The following is a 21,402-nucleotide window of genomic DNA, read 5'->3' on the forward strand; positions in this document are numbered from 1 at the left end:
TATATGGTTGTTTTCTTCCAGGGTATTTTTAATTCAATTGTCATTTTTCATTTGTGCTTGATTCTCATTGATGGTTTCTACTTTTTTCTTTATGCTGCTATAGTTCTCATTAAGTTCCATAATGTTCTCATTAGTTGGCTTGTAGTTATCACTAAGTTGTTTGAGTATTCTTATAACCATTAGTTTGAATTTTTCGTCTGGCAAATTGCTTGCTTCCATTTCATTTAGTTTCCATTTCATTTAGTTTCTTTTCTGGCGATTCCTCCTTTTCTTTCACTTGGGGGTTGTTTCTTTGTCTCAACATTTTTCTGTTCCTTTGTGTTTCTTTCTATGTATTAGATCAAACTGCTGTGCCTCCCAGACTTTGTGGAGTGGTATTATGTAGTAGATGCTTTGTGGAACCTGGTAGTGCAGTCTCTTAGATCTCCTGAGTTGGGTACTCTAGAAATGCCCCTTGTTTGTGTTATGTGGGTTCTCCTGTTTTAATTGGATCTTGAATGTTGTTGTCTTGTTTGTGGATGGGATCTTCTCTCAGGCTGGCTGACTATGAGGCTCATCCCCAATCATGTCATGAGAGCTGTTGTGGAGGTGCTGACAGAACAGAACAAATACAGCACAACAAAACACAAAACAAAGAAACAAAACCAAAACATAAACAAGACCCCTACGACAACAAAAATAACCACCAGAGAAGAGAAAATTAGGAAAGAGAAAAGATTATAGAAAAGAAAGAAAATATGAGAAAAAAAGCAAGCCAAAACCAAACTGGTAAGGGGACGGGGGGGGGGGGGGTGAAAAAGGAATATGAAGGGGCAGAGATAAAATAAAGAAAATAAGAATAAAGAATAGGGGAGTAGGGGAAGGAAAACAGTTTAAAATAAAAGAGGAAGAAAATATTTATAAAGGAGAATAGAGGAGAAAGCAAATAGACCCAAAATAAGAAAAGGAAAAAAATATATATGAGAAAGTAGGTGACAAAGAAAAAAATGAGTAGGAAAATGGGAGAGATAAATTAGATATATGAACAAAACAGTAGAGATTAAAATAATAACAGATCAATGAAGCAGAGAGATGAAGATAAATGAAAAAAAAGAAAGGGAAGAATGAAAAAGGAAAGAATACAGTGAAATGGCATTTGTCTCATCAGAGTTTAGTGCCTCATAGGAGCTCCATTTGGATCCTGCTTTTCTGATGACCGTGACTGACTGTTCCGTCTGCCAATTCTGGGCTTCCCATAAGGTACATGGTTGCTACTAACCACTGTCAGAAACTATCCTCCTTTGGTTTCCAGCAACCTGCTTGAAGCTTCAAGTGATCAACAGTTTGTGGCTGTCTCCACAGGACTTGACTGCATGTGGGAGGGGCCCAGCTACCCTCTAAACAGAGGGCCCTGGGCTGGGTCAGTAAGCTTCCCCAGGTTCCCTGGGCTCTGCCTCAGAGGTCTTCACTTGCCAGCCAGCTGTCAATCTTAATCACTCAAAAGTCTGTTTCTGAAAGGGCTTTAGATAGAATCTAGAGTCTAGACCTGTGTGTCTCCATGAGGGGGAGATGCTATTCAGATTTCCGGGGAAGTGGTGGGTGAGTTTCCCTTCCCTGAGCTATTCCTCTGTGAGTGGCCCAGAATATTACTCTGCCCTCGACTGGGTGGAGATCCTCATATGCAGTCTAGTGGGATCAGTTGGAAACCTGGAGTTTCTATCAGCTCTCCTGGTGCAAGGGAGGCACTAGCCAGGTTCCCAGGATAGTGGGACAGGACAGACCCACCCCCAACTCAGACTCTCCCTGAGACTGATCAAATGGGCAGGCTTGGCCTCTATGGCTGAATCCTTTGCAAAGGTCAAGATGCAGGGTGGGCAGGCAGGGCTCCTGAGGGTGTGGTGGTCTGTATTACTTAGGGCAGGGTTTTCTCCTTTTCCTGAGCTGTGGCTTCTGGGAGTGGCTAGCTCCGCTCAGGAAAAATGACCATTTCAGTGTGGAGGTGTACGGCTGAACCCAGGATTCCCAGCTGCGGCTTTTCCACATCTTCCTCCAATGCTTCCCGCCCCAGCCTCTCCGTAGGCACCTCGAGCCCGCACCGACTGACTTCCCTACACCAAAGCCTCAGGTGAGTAGCTGCAAATGAAACTCCCGTGTCCTGGGTTAAAAAAAAACAAACCCACACAAACAAAAACCAGAAACTGAGGTTTTCTCTCCAACCAGCTCCAGTCTACTGGCTCCAGGCTACCTGGTGGCGAACAACCCTGCCACCTTTCACGGCTGGATGTAATGTGCGCTGCTGGTCTCAGCTCTGGTTTCACATCTCACAGATGAATATGGTGCCCAGCCTGGGTTCTAGGCCTCAAACTTCTGAAGGAAAAGATCTTCCCGTAGCCAAGAGTTCCCTCCTCACTCTGGGCCTGACGCCTGTGAGGAGGTCAGCCCCTCTCACCACCTCACCCTTCTTACCAGCCTCCAGGGAGTTTCTCTCCTTCCTGGATATAAGTCTCTTCCTCTTCTGGACCTCAGTTGATAGTCTTGGCTCTTTTCTTTGCCCTTGAATACTCCCTGTATTTGGAAAGGCATACTATGAGATATGGCACTGATCTTCCAGGTTTTATCGTTTAATATTTACATCTAATATTGTAAATTCCATGCCTCAAGTAGAAAATATCTTTAGAGATAAACGTATCCCTATGTTCATTGCAACATTATTCATGGTAGCCAAGACATGGAAATAACGTGTCTTACGATGGATAATTGGATAAAGAAGATGTGGTACATATATACAATGGAATACTATTCAGCCATAAGGAAGAATGAAATACTGCCATTTGCAACAACATGGATGAATCTTGAGAGTATTATACTAAGCAAAACAAGTCGAATGGAAAAGGATAAAAACAATATGACTTCATTCATCTGTGAGATATGAAACAGAAAGCAGTAAACAAACAAGCAAAACAAGCTCATGGACACAGACAATAGTATGGTGGTTACCTGAGAACAGAGGGACAAACATATGGTAACAGAAAGAGACACTAGACTTTGGGTAGTGATCATACAATGCAATATACAGACGATGTATTATAGGATGTATACTTGAAACTTATATAATGTTATTAACCAATATCACCCTAATAAATGTAACTTAAATTTTATAATTAAATGTTGGAAAATATTAAAAAAGAAAATAGTTTTAGAATATAGGTATACAGAACAAGGAAATTCTTAGGAAAAGTTGGTTGAGAATCATTTTAAGTTTCAAAGACAAAAATGACATCTATAGCTTAGAAATATACCATTTGAATAATAGGTAGTTGGTGACAATAAAAAAAAGTAGTAGACAAGTTGGTGGCAGTGATATTAACATTTACAAACACCTTAGTAAATTATATTTAGTCAATCAGGTTAGTTCTGGTACTTAACTCATAATTCATTGATTAATTCCTTCTTCTACCATTTTTATACCATCAATTCGTACTAAATAATGTTATATATTATAGTATATGTATTAATATCATTAAATATGCATTTGGATATGAATTTGAAAACCTTACTACATTATATTGATTATGGTTGAAGTCTAGAAGCAATATGTAAAATAATTCTAACACTTATGCCCAAAATATTTTTTGTCTTTTTATCTGCCAAGTTCCAATTTCTTGTTACTGTTAAAATTATTTTTTTGTTTAAAACAAATATACTTTCAATCAATATTTATTTTTATACATTTTTAACTACACTTAGTAAAAACAAAGCAAAAATTTTCAGGTCCAAAATTTCAAAGGATGAAAAGAAAGAATTTAAAATGCTTTCATATATATTGAGATTGTCCTACTATTCCTTAAAAGCCTTTAAATCACCTCTTGGATGTTTCTTCCCTAATATCTCAGAGAATTAACAACACAATGTAATCTAGGTTTGAATTTGGGTTCCTCCTGTGTTTAAGATATTTATGTTTGAGCTTTCCCTCACAGACAAGCCACTTAAAGAGTCACTGTTACTTTGAGGTTTTATCTATGAGATTTGTGTCTTTGGGGCTCATTAAGGACATTTACAAAGATTACAATGTCAATAGCACCTAATTTCTGGACTGTGAGAAAGGTCTTCTTGAGTACATAAAATCTGTGGCTGTGCACAGTACACAATGGGCAGCTCAGATCCCAAATTTTATCACACTTAAGTAGCAAACAAATTAATAATGTTACCTGGGCTCTTTCGGGATAATTACGACTGAGTAAAAAACTGCTTTGAAATTTTGCAGATAGCATTGTACCTCATTTTTTATTCCCTGTGATTAACAAAGATTTACTTATCGCTTTATCTCTTTTTCTATGTTGCATGACTCTTTGTTGTTCCTTTAAAGATTTTTGAATTAAAACTTGCAACATACAAAGTTATTTTCAATCTGCTTAGGAAAGATTTATTACCTGATATAATGTTATTGTAAAATATGTTTTATTTCACTTTTTGCATAGCTACTATAAATATTAACACTAATGGTGGATTTTATTTTTATACTTATGTCTGGTAGAAAATTAGTTACTGAAAAACTAACAGAGAGAGTAGCTCTTTTAAATCATTAATCTACTGCTTAGGTCAAAACACAGACTTTATTTTGGGGACCGGGGATTCTATTATGAATAGCTTGAGGGGAAAGGTAAGGGGTTAGCTAGGCACATCACGTATTATCTCACTTAATCCTCATCACAAAGCTGGGGTGAGGTCACCATCTCCATTTTATGTAGCAGAGAAAATTGAGCTGAAGTCACCCAGTGAGTGACTGGAACTGAGATGAGAACCAAAACTGTCCACTGCCGAAGCCTTCCTGTTGCATCACATTTCCCACTGCATTGCTGCAAATGGGACCACAAGGCAAGCAGGAGCCTTGGGGTAAGTCAGTATAACTGACTGAGTGACGGCCAGCTTGGGCTCTGGGGCTACCCTGTCTGGATTTGAATTCAAGCTGCTCCACTTACTTGTGGTGTAACCCTGGCAGCTTACTAAACCCCTTTTTATCCAGTTGTCTCCTTTCTTTTTTTTTTTTTTTAATATATTTTATTGATTTTTTACAGAGAGGAAGGGAGAAAGATAGAGAGTTAGAAACATCGATGAGAGAGAAACATCGATCAGCTGCCTCCTGCACATCTCCTACTGGGGATATGCCCGCAACCCAGGTACATGCCCTTGACCGGAATCGAACCTGGGACCTTTCAGTCCACAGGCCGACGCTCTATCCACTGAGCCAAACCGGTTTTGGCCAGTTGTCTCCTTTCTAAATTGGGGGAAAGCAAGAGTATCAACCTCTTAGAGGGTTGAAATTACAGCCTGAAAGGAATTTAGAAGAGGACCTACACTCATTAACAGTATCTTGTGAGGCCTTGGCTGGGTAGCTCAATTAGAGAATCATTCCAATATGCCAAGGTTTTGGGCTCGATCCCGGTAAGGGTGCATACGGGAGGCAACCAATCAATGTTTCCCTCTCTCTAAACATCAATAAAAACTTATCCTTTGGGTGAGGATTAAAAAAAATAGAATACAATATTAATATTCTATTTACATATTCTAAAAATGGAACTTAATACAATAGTGACTTTAAAGAGCTCAATTTGGCTTCTGTTACGAGATGGGTTATAGTAAACCATGCCCCTCCTCACTGCCTTATAATAGAATGTAATGAAGATTTGTCTATAAGTCAGGTACATACTAACCACATAACTAAATACCTCTTTAATAATGTATTTATGAATTAGTGCTCGAAAACAGCAATAATGTATTAAACTATTTCCTAGGGGCCTAAGGAGGGGACTCAATCTTCCAAAATATCTGAGAGCCTGCTAGTGACTTGTGTAGTGAAGATAATTTGGCTCTTTGAATGTCTGGTGTGACTACCATTCAGTAGTCATAACCACTAAAAGCTGTGCTTTCAAATGAAAAGATTCATTTCTCCCCAAATTAGTAAATTTATGATTCATTTATTCCCCAAATTGGCAAAGTTTTCATTAAAATTCTCCCTGGAATTCATTTATTTGTTTATATTTATTAAGAACAAAAAATTCATTTCTAGTAAACTTTGGATTAACTGGAACCCAATTAACCAGGAACTTTTGTTAACAGGGCTATTTCCTCTAACTTCAGAGGGAAAACCAAGACCTGTCAAAGTTGTGTGTGAGATTTGGTAGAAAGAAATGCCAGGGTTATGTCCAGAGGCCGTTGGTATGAACATTGTCACCTATGTCTTCTATGCAATGTGGATTCATATTCAGAATGATGAGCTCTGTGGCATACTGCAAAGTTATGGATCATAGAAAACATTTACATTCAGTTTAATTAGTAAGGCAAAAAAGTGGACAAATGAATTTTAGGAGGGTTTTGAGTAGGCCAGGTGGAAATAATTCCACATTTTGCATTTGCAGGACTGAGAAAAGGGAGTGATATTTGTTTCAGCTATCGATTTGTACTACTTCATATGGACCTTTGAAAAATGGTTTGCTTGGCTGAAGAAAATCAATTTTGGATGCGAACTCCTCAATTGAGATTTTTGTGGGATGAAATGCTGCATTTAATTAAATTTTGTAATTAAAACTTCAGGCCAACCACAGAAATTTACTGTATGATTGGAATTTCTGATAACTCAACAGATCTAATAATTTATTCACATGCCAATACCTTTAAAAGGTAGTAGTCATGCACTATAGAGTCCGTCTGAGCCTTACTGTAATTTAAATGCCAGCCCAGGAGGCAACCAGTGATTGCTGAAAGAGTCCTATGTAGCCGGAGCAAGGCACCTCTGGAACAGACACTGCCGATACAATATAAGCACTACAGAAATAGCCTCTCCATTGCGTGGAGGTCCAGAATTAATCTCTAACAGAGGTTTCTCTCTGCTAAAAAATAATTTTGCTTACAAAAAGTAGAAGATTTTAAAATTGGTGTCCAGGATTTAAACTCATATCACACACTTCTACCTTATATAAAGATTTACTATTAAAGCCCAGCTGGCATGGCTCAGTGATTGAGTCAACCTATGAACCAGGAGGTCATGGTTCCATTCTCAGTCAGGGCACATGCCCAGGTTTCCGGCTCCATCCCCAGCCTTGGGGCATGCAGGAGGCAGCTGGCCAATGATTCTCTCTCATCACTTATGTTTCTATTTCTCTTTCCCTCTCCCTTCCTCTCTGAAATCAATAAAAATATATTTAAAATAATAATTATTTGTATTCAGACTAATAATGCCATATTTTGTTAACCTCACTTGTTTAGTAGAGTGTACTAATACCTTTAAATGATGAATTTCTTTAATTTTACTTAATCACCCTGCCACTCAACACCCTCAGCTGGACGGCTTATAACATAGACAATTAAGGAGAGGTGTAATACTTAGGGTTTGTATTTTGGTTTCCAAGTTTAAATAAAAGGAAGTATGGTTGTATCCTCAAAGACCTATATAAAGTTATGAACAAAACATACTTCCATTTTCAAAAAATCTCCAATTTGAAGCCCTGTAAGGACTGAGCAGAGATAAAGCATGCTAGAAATAGTCATATATATTTTTTTTTAATTATTAAGTTGGAAAAATAGAAGTTTAACAAGAGCATTAGGTTGTTGGGCAGTTAACTAATAAAAAAGAAACAGGATTCAATTGAGACAGTTTCTAGTTTTGAAATATGACAATCCATTTTCAAGTAAGAGCAACAATATTCAGAAATACATACTAGCATTTTTCCTTCAACATATCTATGTATTAGTTTTATAAATTATCTGAAAAAAGTCATACATTCACTGAGAATACCAAACACCTCAAGTTAACAAAGAAAAGCAATGTTATTCTAAACTAAGTACCCATTCATTCTATGTGTGAAACTTTTTTCCAACAATAAAAAGATTTTTACCTTTTGGTGATCTTGAAAAGGATCTCTGATCACTGCCTATGTTTTCTGTCTGAAGAATATTAAACCAAAAAGTTTCATTATTGCAGCTGAATATTGACCGATTAAATGTTTAATAGGGGAAAAATAATATACCTACCGAAGAAGGATTATCATTTCCAGAAGATACAGAATCTGCTACCAAGTTCGTTTTAGAATGCACAAGTAAAGGTTTTAATTTCTGAAAGACACAAAGGTATGTACTATGTTGTCAAAGGGAAATAATTATCAAATAAAATGAATGTAGAATGTTCTTCAGCTCCTAGTTAACCAAGACATGAAAACTATGTTCCTAACTTATTTGCTCAAATTATGGGTGAGAAAGTCCTTTATTTTAAACCCATAGAATAAACCTTTTCCTTATTCAGGCTACTTTGAGAAAAATTCAAGAAAATATTTAAAAACCCCAAAATAATTAAAGACAGACAAATTGATAGGGGTTGGGATTTGTTGTTTAATGGGCACAGAGTTTCAGTTTTATAAGCAAGAAGAGGTTCTGGGGATCTGTTCTATAACAATGTGAAAGTTTTAAAATTACTGAACTGTACACTGAAAAATGGTTAAGATGGCAAATTTATTTTATGTGCATTTTACTACAATTTTTTAAAAGTCTTAACTAGTCTCTTTACAGAAGAACATTCAAGAATGGCCAATAAGTACATGAAAAGATGCCCAACAACATTAATTATCAGGGAAATACAAGTTAAAACTTCAGTGAGATAGTATCTTAGCATGGCTAAAATTTAATAACTGACAATATCAAGTTGGTACCAATGTGGAGCAAAAGAAACTCTCAAACATTGCTGGTGGGAGAGTAAAATGATACAATCGCTTTAGAATATTGCAATTTCTTTTAAATATACACACTCTTATGTCCCAGCCTGAGAGTTACAAAAACATATTTCCCCAAATGACTTGTACAAGAATGTTTTTTTTAAAATTAAATCTTTATTGTTCAGATTATTACATTTGTTCCTCTTTTCCCCCTCATAACTCCCCTCCTCCCAGTTCCCACCCCACCCTCCGCCCTCACTCCCCACCCACTGTCCTCATCCATAGGTGCACGATTTTTGTCCAGTCCCTTCCCGCATCCCCCACACCCCTTTCCCCCCCAAGAATAATCAGTCCATTCCCTTTCTATGTCCCTGATTCTATTATAATCACCAGTTCATTCTGTTCATCAGATTATTTATTCACTTGATTCTTAGATTCACTTGTTGATAGATGCGTATTTGTTGTTCATAATTTGTATCTTTACCTTTTTCTTCTTCTTCCTCTTCTTAAAGGATACCTTTCAGCATTTCATATAATACTGGTTTGGTGGTGGTGAACCCCTTTAGCTTTTCCTTATCTGTGAAGCTCTTTATCTGACCTTCAATTCTGAATGATAGCTTTGCTGGATAAAGTAATCTTGGTTGTAGGTTCTTGCTATTCATCACTTTGAATATTTCTTGCCACTCCCTTCTGGCCTGCAAAGTTTCTGTTGAGAAATCAGCTGACAGTTGTATGAGTACTCCCTTGTAGGTAATTGACTGTCTTTCTCTTGCTGCTTTTAAGATTCTCTCTTTGTCTTTTGCTCTTGGCATTTTAATTATGATGTGTCTGGGTGTGGTCCTCTTTGGATTCCTTTTGTTTGGGGTTCTCTGCACTTCCTGGACTTGTAAGTCTATTTCTTTCACCAGGTAGGGGAAGTTTTCTGTCATTATTTCTTCAAATAGGTTTTCAATATCTTGCTCTCTCTCTTCTTCTGACACCCCTATAATTCGGATGTTGGTACGCTTGAAGCTGTCCCAGAGGCTCCTTACACTATCTTCGTATTTTTTTTTTTAATATACTTTATTGACTTTTTACAGAGAGGAAGGGAGAGGGATAGAGAGTTAGAAACATCCATGAGAAATAAACATCCATCAGCTGCCTCCTGCACACTCCCTACTGGGGATGTGCCCGCAACTAAGGTACATGCCTTTGACTGGAATCGAACCTGGGACCCTTCAGTCTGTAGGCCGACGTACTATCCACTGAGCCAAACCAGTTAGGGCTGTCTTCGTATTTTTGGATTCTTTTTTCATTTTGCTTTTCCGGTTGGGTGGTTTTTGCTTCTTTGCATTTCAAATCTTTGACTTGATTCTTGCGCTCCTCTGGTCTGCTGTTGGGAGTCCTTATAATATTCTTTATTTCAGTCAGTGTATGCTTAATTTCTAATTGGTCCTTTATCACAACATCGAGGGTCTCATTAGATTTCTTGAGGATCTCACTATATTTATCGGCGGTCTCACCAGTCTTTTCGAGGGCCTTACTAAATTTATTGGCGGCTTCTAGACAGTTCTTGAGAGACCTTAAAAGTGTGGTTTTGAACTCTATATCCAGAATTTTGCTTTCCTCCATTTCTGTCATTTGTGTCCTGTTTCTTTGTCTCCACATTTTTTATGCTTTCTTGGTGCACCCCCTACTGGTCTTTTTGCACAGTCTCGTTGTAGTTAAGCCTTGACTGCTGCAGGTAACACTGGGGGGTATTTGACCTCCGGGCCAACTGGCTGTGAGAATCAGCTGTGTCTGCAGTGGGAGAACTTCTGTCCTCTAGGGAGGTGCCAATCTAGCCTTTGCCTGAGGCTATCCAGCTAATGCCTCTGTGCAAGGTTTGGGTAGGGCAGGTCCCAGGGGATCAACAGGGTGGGCGGAGCGAGCAGTTCTGGCTGCTCTCAGTCCTGTCCCCAGAGGCTCTGCCTCTCAGTGCTATAGCAACCACTGCAAGTATCTCGGAGAGAAAGCTGCCCTCGAGTTCCGAAGGATGCCAGACAGTCCCGCTTCTCTCGTATGAGTCTGGGTCCCTAGAGACTCTCCCAGAACTGGAGCTCAGAGCTTGAGACTCCCTCCTGATTTAAACAGACAATTGTGCCCTCAGGTGCCAGTCTGCTCCGCATGCACCTCCTCTGTATTTTGTATTTTACTTCCGCACCTTTGTATTTTACTTCCGCACCGCGCCTCCTCTGAGTCTCGGTATGCTTTTCTCTTTCCTTCTAGTTGTAGAATTTCCCCTCAGCTAGCCTTCCTGTGGTTCTGGGTGATGTCCGTTCCATCTTTTAGTTGTATTTTTGAAGTGGTTGTGCGAGGCAGCAAACTCCGGTGTTTACCTATGCCGCCACCTTGGTTTCTCAAGAATGTTTATAGAAACTCCCCCCACTCCCCAAAATAGCCATTAACTGGAAACAGTCCAGGTGCCCATCAAGAAGAGAATGGAAAAACTAAGTATGGTTTATTCCAGGGGTCCTCAAACTACGGCCCATGGGCCACATGCAAATACAAATATTGTATTTGTTCCTGTTTTGTTTTTTTACTTCAAAATAAGATATGTGCAATGTGCATAGGATTTGTTCATAGTTGTTTTTTTTTAAACTATAGTCCGGCCCTCCAACAGTCTGAGGGACAGTGAACTGGCCCCCTGTTTAAAAAGTTTGAGGACCCCTGGTTAGTCACTCAGTAGAATACTATTCAGCATTACAAAGAAACACACAATAGCATGGATGAATCTTAAAAGCACTGTATGAATAAAATAAGATATAAAAGAATACACTCTGCATATTATATCTATATATACATTTTAAGAACAGGCAAAACCAACCTGTAGTGATAGAAATGAGAACAATGTTTGTTTGGCATGAGAATCTGGGTGAGCTATTGTCTGGAAAGGGACATGAGGAGATTTTAGGGATGATTGAAATGTTCTATGCTTTCATTTGGGTGATGGCTACTCAGGTCATAAGTCTTCAAAATGTTATATTTGTGTATTTTATTATATAAAAATATACCTCAATATTAAGAAAATACTAAACCAGGGGTGGGCAAACATTTTGACTTGAGGGCCACAATGGGTTCTTAAACTGGACTGGAGGGCCGGAACAAAAGCATGGATGGAGTGTTTGTGTGAACTAATATAAATCCAAAGTAAACATCATTACATAAAAGGGTACGGTCTTTTTTTTTTTTTTTTTTTTTTTTTTTTTTTTTTTAGTTTTATTCATTTCAAATGGGCCGGATTTGGCCCGCGGGCCATAGTTTGCCCACGGCTGTACTAAATCTTTTCTTCCATAGCATTTATTCAAATATGTAATTTAAAGTTTGATGTTTCCTTATTAATGTCTATCTTTTCTACACTGTAGGTTATTTTAACCTCTGTTGGTAAAACAATTTATAAGACAGACATGGCAGTGATCTCATGGAATATATAGTCTATAAAGGAAGGAACCATATTTGCATGTATACTACCTTGTTCCCAGCACAGAGCATGGTGCTTGGTACATATTTATACTCAATAAATATTTGTGGAGTGGATGAGTGACTAAAGTGTAGGGAACCAAGGGAAAATGTTAGTGTACCCGAAACTCATTCATCACTCTCTATCCCTCTCTTCTCTATTTTTCTTAAATACTAGAGGGCTGGTGCATGAATTCGTGCATGGGTGGGGCCAAGCTGGCCCACCCCAATTGAGGCTGATCAGGGCCGGGCCTGCCATAGGAGGTTGGCTGGCCAGCTCTGCTCCCCATTGGGGGAAGGGGGAGGCCAATTGGGGGTGGGACCAGCTGGGGGGAGGGGCCGTGGGAGGTTGAGGGAGGCCAATCGTGGTCCTGACCAGGCCGGTTGGCTGCCGCAGTGCATGTCATAGCGACCGGGTCATTCTGGTCATTTCGGTTGTTCTGGTGTTTTGGTTGCTTGTCTTTTTTATATATACTAGTAGCCCGGTGCATGAAATTCGTGCACACTAAAAGGGAATTTATTGCCCTAATCAGTTTGGCTCAGTGCATAGAGCATCAGCATGTGGACTCAAGGGTCCCAGTTTTGATTCTGGTCAAGGGCATGTACCTTGGTTGCGGGCTCATCCCCAGTGGGGAGTATGCAGGAAGCAGCTGATCAATGTTTCTCTCTCATCAATGTTTCTAACTTTCTATCCCTCTCCCTTCCTCTCTGTAAAAAATCAATAAAATATATATATATTTTTAAAAAGGGAATTAATTAGCAGAGATATTTTAATATTGCTATTTGCCCTTACTCTATAATAGAAGTGTGAGAGATAAAAAGAAATTAGTAAAATGTATATGAAAATAATGTATACATTTATTAATAAATAAACAGTAACAAAAGGATATAACAGAGGCACGATATAAAAATGACAAAAATATGATATGAAAACAACAAAAACATGATATATAAAAAAAACAGTGATGCAAACAATGACTGATGAAGTGATTAAACTTATTCTAATATCTCCCTGTACACCACATTAAGAGTGAAAACACTTTCAGAGTGCTTGACTAATTTCCCTTGTGATGAAGTATTTAGAACTTTAACTGTAACATGACATGCTCTTCAAACTCGAGAGAAAGCAACATATAATTGACCATGTGCAAAAACGGGTGGGAATATGCCTACTTTGTCTAGAGTTTGTCCTTGTGATTTATCAATAGTCATCACAAATGCTGGCATCGTGGGAAACTATTGTGGAATCCATTTAAATGGGAGGCCAGTGTCAGATGGGGACAAATTAATTCTTGGAATCAGAACAACCTCTCCCTCTGCAGATCCTGTTAATACTTCAGCTTCAATACTGTTAGGTCATAATCTTTTGATAATAAATCTGGTACCATTACAAAGACCCATTCACTATTGAGATTTCTCAATAGCATGATGATTGCACCCACTTTCAATTTTAATTTATGACACGGCATTCCTGAAGGAGTAATACTATTAGGAAATTCGATGGGAAAATTTTCCTTTTCAGCATCATCTGTGGAATCAATGGAATCATCACTCAAATATGTGTGAAAATCTCCAAGTATATCCAAATTTTCTTCATTTAATTTTTGAACATGCTCATTTTTGGGGCAAAGAATTGCATGTTTAAATATATTTATAATATTATCTATAGCAATGGTTCTCAACCTTGGCTGCACATTAGAATCACCTGGGAATCTTTTTAAAATCCTGATTTCTGGGCCTCATCCTCCGGAAATTCTGTTTCTTTGGTACTAATGTTGTGGCACCACCCCATAACAAAGAAACAGAATTTCCGGAGGATGAGACCCAGAAATCAGGATTTTAAAAAGATTCCCAGGTGATTCTAATGTGCAGCCAAGGTTAGAACCACTGATCTATAGATATATAATTTCCAAAGTAAACTTCAATAATAGATCCATTACAAATCATTTCACCTCCACGCTCCTCTCTGAGGGTAGGTTCCTGCCTGAAACCTCACCCTGAGGCAGGTTCCTGCCTGAACCTCGCCCTCCAGGAAACAGCTGGGGGAGGGTGCAGCTGTTTCCAAGATGACTGCTGCAGGACTGACTTCCTTCTGGTTGGATGTGCTTCTGGCCATGATGTTACACCCAGGGTTTTTATATAAGTAGATTAAAACTTTATTGTGGGGAGCTGCTACAGTGTTTTGGACAGGTTCAAGCCTTGGACTGATGAGAGGGCACTGTCCTCTCATTGCCACGTGCAAGTCCCAGCTTGGAGGGCAGGCCCTCCCAGCACAATTACAGCCAACAGCTGTAGTTGTAAGCTTGAACCTATGGTCCGAAAACGTGGCCCCATGTGACTGAGTGATGTAGGCTTGATAGAGTTCAGGTGCATGTAGTTGAGTAGGATTGAAACCCAGGAGAATGTTGTAAACTTCTTAGTCACACCCTTACTTTGCCTCATGGCATCTGCTATAAAATAAAGACACGGCTGTGAGCGTGGTCGCTCTCTCTCAGAGAGGCAGCATCCCACCGAGAACTGGCTTTCATTCTCTTGTCTGTCTTTTCTAAGCCTTTCAGCCGCCCCCACTCAGGTTCATCCTTGGCCGTGCTGGCACGGCACACTTTATAAAGATATGCTTCCATGCTCTGAGGGCGGGTTCCTGCCTCAAACCCCGCCCTCACCAGAAACAGCTCCAGGAAACAGCTCAGGGGAGGGTGCAGCCATTTCCAAGACAACCCCTGCAGGACTGATTTCCTTCTGCTTGGTCACCAGACCGGTCATAATGTTACACCACCCAGGGTTTTTATATAAGTAGACTAGAGGCCCGGTGCACAAAAATTTGTGAACTTAGGGGGGGTCCCTCAGCCTGGCCTGTGCCCTCTCTCAGTCTGGGACTCTTCAGGGGATGACCACCTGCTGTATTAGGCCTGCTCCCCGAGGGAACGGGCCTAAGCTGGCAGTCAGACATCCCCCTGGCAGCCCGGGAGCCCTCAGGAGATGTCCACTTGCCAGCGGGAGCAGGCCTAAGCTGCAGTTGGGCATCCTTAGTGCTGCTGAGGAGGCAGGAGAGGCTCCTGCCACCACTGCTGTACTGGAAGCCATCAGTCTGGCTTGTGTCTGAACTGAGCTCCCCCTGTGGGAATGCAGTAACCACCAGGGGGCAGCTCCTGCATTGAGCATCTGCCCCCTGGTGGTCAGTGTGTGTCATAGTGACCAGTCATTCCAAGTTGTTCTGCTGTTAGGGTCAATTTGCATATTACCCTTTTATTATATAGGATATTATATAGGATAGAGGCCTGGTGCATGGGTGGGGGCCGGCTGGTTTGCCCTGAAGGGTGTCCTGAATGAGTGAGGAGGTCCCTCTGGGGTGCCTGGCCAGCCTGGGTGAAGGGCTAATGGATGTTTGCAGGCTTGCCAAGCCCCTTCATGGTTGGGGTCCCTGCTGGGCTGCCTGGCTAGTCTGGGTGAGGGGGTGATGGCTGTTTGCAGGCTGGCCACGGCCCCCAGCCACCCAACCTCCCAGTGGAGGCTGGCTGGAAGCAGGTATCTGGGATTTATTTATCTTTTATAATTGAAACTTTGTAGCCTTGAGCGGTGCTTGGTGCAGGCTAGGGCAGGCAGGAAGCTTGGCTTCCTCCTTCACTGGGGCAACCAAGACTCCTGCTTGCTCCAGCTTTGTGGCTGCCGGCCGCCATCTTGGTTGGGTTAATTTTCATATAGTTGCTCTGATTGGCTGGTGGGCGTGGCATGGGGTGTAGCAGAGGTGCTGTCAATTTGCATGTTTCTCTTTTATTAGAATATACTAGAGGCTCGGTGCATGAAATTTGTGCACGGGGGGTGGTCCCTCAGCCTGGCCTGCACCCTCTCCAATCTGGAACCCCTTGGGGGACATCCCTTTCATAATATGGGACCACTGGCTCCTAACCACTCACCTGCCTGGCTGTTCACCCCTAACCACTCTGCCCGCCTGCCTGATGCCTCTAACTGCTCCCCTGCTGGCCTGATGACCCTAACTGCTCTCTTCTGTGGCCTGAATGCCCTAAATTCTCTCCCCTACAGGCCTGATCCCCCTAATTGCTCTCCCCTGCTGGCCTGATCACCCCTAACCACCTTTGCCTCAGCCCCACCACCATGGCTTTGTCCGGAAGGATGTCCAGAAGATGTCTGGTCTAATTAGCATATTAGCCTTTTTTAGTATAGATAGATACATATAGATTTGCTATCTACTCTGAAGAGTATCTCAACCACCTACATATGGTGTGGATGTCTAGGTAAGGAGTCAGGAGCCTGGAACCCCAGATAAGCAGGGACACATAGACATATTCTAAAGTCAATGGAGAACCATCACACCTCCTTAGGAAGATAGATTGCATGAATATCTGAGGGCAGGGTCAAGATGATTCTCAAAAGAAATATGTGATCTATTAATGTGCTTGGACTGGTATAATTTTGAGATTTTATTTTTTTCAATTATATTCACTTTCAATATTATTTTTACTAGTTTCACATGTAGAGCATAGTGGTTAGATAATCATATACTTTACAAAGTGTTCCCCCTGATATTTCTAGTACTCACCTGGCACCATGCATGGTTATTACAATACTATTAAATATGTCCTCTATGCTATAGTTTACATCCCTATGGTATAGTTTTTAGGTTTTAGAAGTCTGTTTCATAAAGCTTAGGCAATTCAAATTTAGAGAAAATTTACCAGATAATCCTAAAACAAGCCTGACTTTGAGCAGTATAACATTCTCATTGGTAATCCAATATTTTATTGTCCAGCTGATTAAATATCTAAAATGAGGATTATTCCACCATAAGTTATTTGAGAAAAGGAAAAGAAAGAGACTATATATATTCCTATCTATATAGATCAGTTTGGGAACATTTTAGGGGAAATGATTATTAAAATCTTTAGCAAGGTTCAGATTACTATATAAATTTATTTAAAAACTAGAATTAGCCCTAGCTGATTTATCTCAGTGGATAGAGCATCAGCTTGTAGACTGAAGGGTCCTGGGTTCAATTCTGGTCAAGGGCACTACCTTGATTGCAAGCTTGATCCCTAGCTCTGGTTGGGACAAGTACAGTAGGCAACTAATATATTTGTTTCTCTCTCACATTGATGTTTCTCTCTTTCTCTCCCTGTCCCTTCCACTCTCTCTAAAATCAATGGAAAAATATCATTGGGTGAGGATTAACAAACAAACAGACAAACAAACAAACAACCCTAGAATTAATGGTGGCACAGGTAAACGTACTCACACAACCACATTGAAATTACTACTAAACTATAGAAAACCATTATTCAAAACCACCTGAAATCTAGCCAAACAGAAACCCTGTAATTTAGGATATAAAGAAAAACCTACATCAAGACTAGTAGGAAGGACGAAGACACAGAATGGCTGATCTCATACACACATGTAGCAGGTAAAAATTGGGAGAGATATCTTGGCTGCAGAGAGGTTCCCTCTGAGGAGGGAGGCATCGCAGTCCCACACCAGGCACCCTAACCATGGGTTCCAGTGCTGAGAAGAGAAGGTCTCATTACTTCTAGCTGTAAAAACCAGTAGGGAGGGTAGCTGAGTGAGATGGATGGTTGCTGGAGTCCACAGTGTTTCTCTTAATTATAACTTTTTTTTCCTTTATTGAATAAGATATTACAAATGTGTCCTTATCCCCACAATGTCCCCTCATCCCCCCAATCCTGACCTCACCCTTACCCCTGTTGTCCACATCCATCACTTATGCTTATATGCATGCATACAAGTCCTTTGGTTGATCTTCCCCCCCTCCCCGACCCTCCCTGCTTTCCCTCCGAGTTTTGAGCATCTGATCGATGCTTCTCCGTCTCTACATCTGTTTTTGTTCATCAGTTTACGTTGTTCATTATAATCCACAAATGAGAGCATGTGATATTTATCTTTCTCTGACTGACTTATTTCACTTAGCACAATGCTCTCTAGCTCCATCTATGCTGTTGCAAATGGTAGGAGTTCCTTCCTTTATACAGCAGCATAGTATTCCATTGTGTAGATGTGCCAAAGTTTTTTAATCCATTTATCTGCTGATGGGAACTTAAGCTGATTCCAAATCTTAGCTATTGCAAATTGTGCTGCTATGAACATAGGGGTGCATATATCCTTTCTGATTGGTGTTTCTGGTTTCTTGGGATATATTCCTAGAAGTGGGATCACAGGGTCAAATGGGAGTTCCATTTTTAGTTTTTTGAGGAAACTCCATACTGTTCTCCACAGTGGCTGCACCAGTTTGCATTCCCACCAGAAGTGAACGAGAGTTCCTCTTTCTCCGCATCCTCGCCAGCATTTGGCATTTGTTGATTTGTTGATAATAGCCAGTCTGACAGGTGTGAGATGGTACCTCATTGTCATTTTGATTTGCATCTCTCGGATGATTAGTGACTTTGAGCATGTTCTCATATGTCTCTCAGCCTTATGTATGTCCTCTTTCAAAAAGTGTCTATTTAGGTCTGTTGCCCATTTTTTGATTGGATTGTTTATCTTCCTTTTGTTAAGTTGTATGAGTTCCCTATAAATGTTGGAGATTAAACTTTTATCGGAGATATCATTGGCAAATATGTTCTCCCATGCAGTGGGCTTTCTTGTTGTTTTGTTGATGGTTTCTTTTGCTGTGCAGAAGCTTTTTATTTTGATATAGTCCCATTTGTTTATTTTCCCTTTAGTTTCCATTGCCCTAGGAGCTGTGTCAGTGAAGAAATTCCTTCGGCATATAGCTGAGATTTTGCTACCATTGGATTCTTCTAATAATCTTACGGTTTCCTGTCTTATGTTTAAGTCCTTTATCCATTTTGAGTTTATTTTTGTGTATGGTGTAAGTTGGTGGTCTAGTTTCATTTTTTTGCATGTGTCTGACTACATTTCCCAGCACCATTTATTGAAGAGACTGTCTTGACTCCATTGTATGTTCTTGCCTCCTTTGTCAAATATTAGTTGAGCATAGTGGTTTGGGTCGATTTCTGGGTTCTCTATTCTGTTCCATTCATCTATATGTCTGTTCTTGTGCCAGTACCAGGCAGTTTTGAGAACAGTGGCTTTGTAATACAGCTTGATATCTGGTATTGAGATCCCTCCTACTTTGTTCTTCTTTCTCAGGATCGCAGCAGCTATTCGTTTTTTATTTTTTTATTTTTATTTTTTTTTTGTTCCAGATGAATTTTTGGAGTGTTCTTTCTAGATCTGTGAAATATGCTGTTGGTATTTTAATGGGGAGTGCATTGAATCTATAGATTGCTCTGGGTAGTATGGACATTTTGATGATGTTAATTCTACCCATCCATGAACACGGTATGTTCTTCCATCTGTTTATGTCTTCCTCTATCTCTTTTTTCAATGTCCTCTAGTTTTCTGGGTAGAGGTCTTTTACCTACTTGGTTAAGTTTATTCCTATGTATCTTAATTTTTTTTGGTGCAATGGTAAATGGGATTGTTTTTTTAATTTCTCTTTCTCTAAGTTCACTGTTGGTGTATAAAAATGCCATAGATTTCTTGGCATTAATTTTGTATCCTGATACATTGCCAAATTCATTTATTACATCTAATAACTTTTTTGATGGAGTCTTTAGGGTTTTCTAAGTACAGTATCATGTCATCTACGAATAATGACAATTTTACTTCTTCTTTTCCAATCTTGATGCCTTTTATTTTTTCTTCTTGTCTTATCGCTTTGGCTATCACTTCCAGTACTATGTTGAACAGGAGTGGTGAAAGTGGGCATCCCTGTCTTTTTCCTGTTCTTAAGGGAAATGGTTTTAGTTTTTGCCCGTTGAGTATGATGTTGGCTGTAGGTTTTTCATATAAGGCTTTTATTATGTTGAGGTATGAGCCCTCTATTCCCACTTTGGTGAGCATTTTTATCAGAAAAGGGTATTGGATTTTGTCAAATGCCTTTTCTGCATCAATCGATATGATTATGTGATTTTTGTCTCTCAACTTGTTTATGTGAGGTATCACATTTATTGATTTGCAGATATTGTACCAGCCTTGCATTCCTGGAATAAATTCCACCTGCATGGTGTATGATCTTTCTAATGTAATGCTGGATCCAGTTCGCTAGAATTTTGTTGAGGATTTTAGCATCTATGTTCATCAGGGATATTGGCCTGTAATTCTCTTTCTTTGTGGTGTCTTTACCTGGTTTTGGGATTAGGGTAATGCTTGCTTCATAGAATGAGCTTGGAAGTGTGCCTTCCTCTTGAATTTTTTGGAATAGTCTGAGAAGGATTGGCTTTAGTTCTTCTTTGAATGTTCGGTAAAAATCCCCTGTGAAGCCATCTGGTCCAGGGCTTTTGTTTCCTGGATGCTTTTTGATTACTGTTTCAATTTCATCAGTAGTTATTGACCTATTCAGGTTTTTTCATTCTTCCTGGGTGAGTTTTGGAGGCTTGTATTTTTCTAGGAATGTGTCCATTTCATTGAGGTTGTCTAGTTTGTTGGAGTAGAGTTGTTCGTTGTATCTTTTTGACAATCCTTTGTATATCAGTAGGGTCAGTTGTTACTTCAGCTCTTTCATTTGTGATTTTGTTTATTTGGGTCCTCTCTATTTGTTTCTTGGTGAGCCTAGCTAGAGGTTCATCAATATTTTTAATCCTTTCAAAGAACCAGCTCTTGGTTTCATTGATCTTTTTTATTGTTTTTTTTGGTCTCTATGTTGTTTATTTCTGCTCTGATCTTTATTATTTCCTTCCTTCTGGATACTGTGGGCTTTTCTTGTTGCTCTGTTTCTAACTCTTTGAGTTGTAGGGTTAGATCATTTATTGCCAGTTTTTCTTGTTTTTTGAGGTAGGCCTGTAGAGCTATGAACTTCCCTCTCAGGACTGCTTTCATTGTGACCCATAGATTTTGGATTGTTGTGTTTTCATTGTCATTTGTTTCCAGGATTCTTTTTATTTCTTCTTTGATCTCTCTGGTAACCCAGTCATTGCTTAATAGCATGCTATTTAGCCTCCAAGTGTTTGATTTTTTTTCAATGATTTTATTGTAGTTGATTTCTAATTTTATGCCATTGTGATCTGAGAAGATGCTTGTTACGATTTCTATTCTCTTGAATTTGAAGAGACTTTGTCTGTGTCCTAATATACAGTCTATCTTTGAAAATGTCCCATGTGCACTGGAGAAGAATGTATATTCTGTAGCTTTGGAGTGAAATATTCTGAAGTTGTCAAGTCCATCTGATCTAGTGAGTCATTTAGGATTGTTGTTTCTTTGCTGATTTTTT

At 39.7% G+C, this 21,402-nt stretch overlaps 1 protein-coding gene across 1 annotated transcript in view; it reads right to left on the reverse strand.

Moving 5' to 3' along the window:
* The window catches only part of LOC308530513 (uncharacterized protein C10orf67, mitochondrial), a 152,272-nt gene that overhangs the window by 16,938 nt on the left and 113,932 nt on the right, over positions 1 to 21,402 (reverse strand). Inside the window, exons 16-18 of the mRNA XM_081107221.1 lie at positions 8,008 to 8,088; positions 7,872 to 7,920; positions 2,446 to 2,544 (exon numbers count right to left, since the gene is read on the reverse strand). Of these exons, the coding sequence (XP_080963347.1) occupies positions 2,446 to 2,544; positions 7,872 to 7,920; positions 8,008 to 8,088 (229 nt within the window). The remainder of the gene's footprint in view (positions 1 to 2,445; positions 2,545 to 7,871; positions 7,921 to 8,007; positions 8,089 to 21,402) is intronic.

The sequence above is a fragment of the Myotis nattereri genome (genome assembly GCF_964212035.1).
Source record: "Myotis nattereri genome assembly, chromosome: 1".
Taxonomy (NCBI): domain Eukaryota; kingdom Metazoa; phylum Chordata; class Mammalia; order Chiroptera; family Vespertilionidae; genus Myotis; species Myotis nattereri.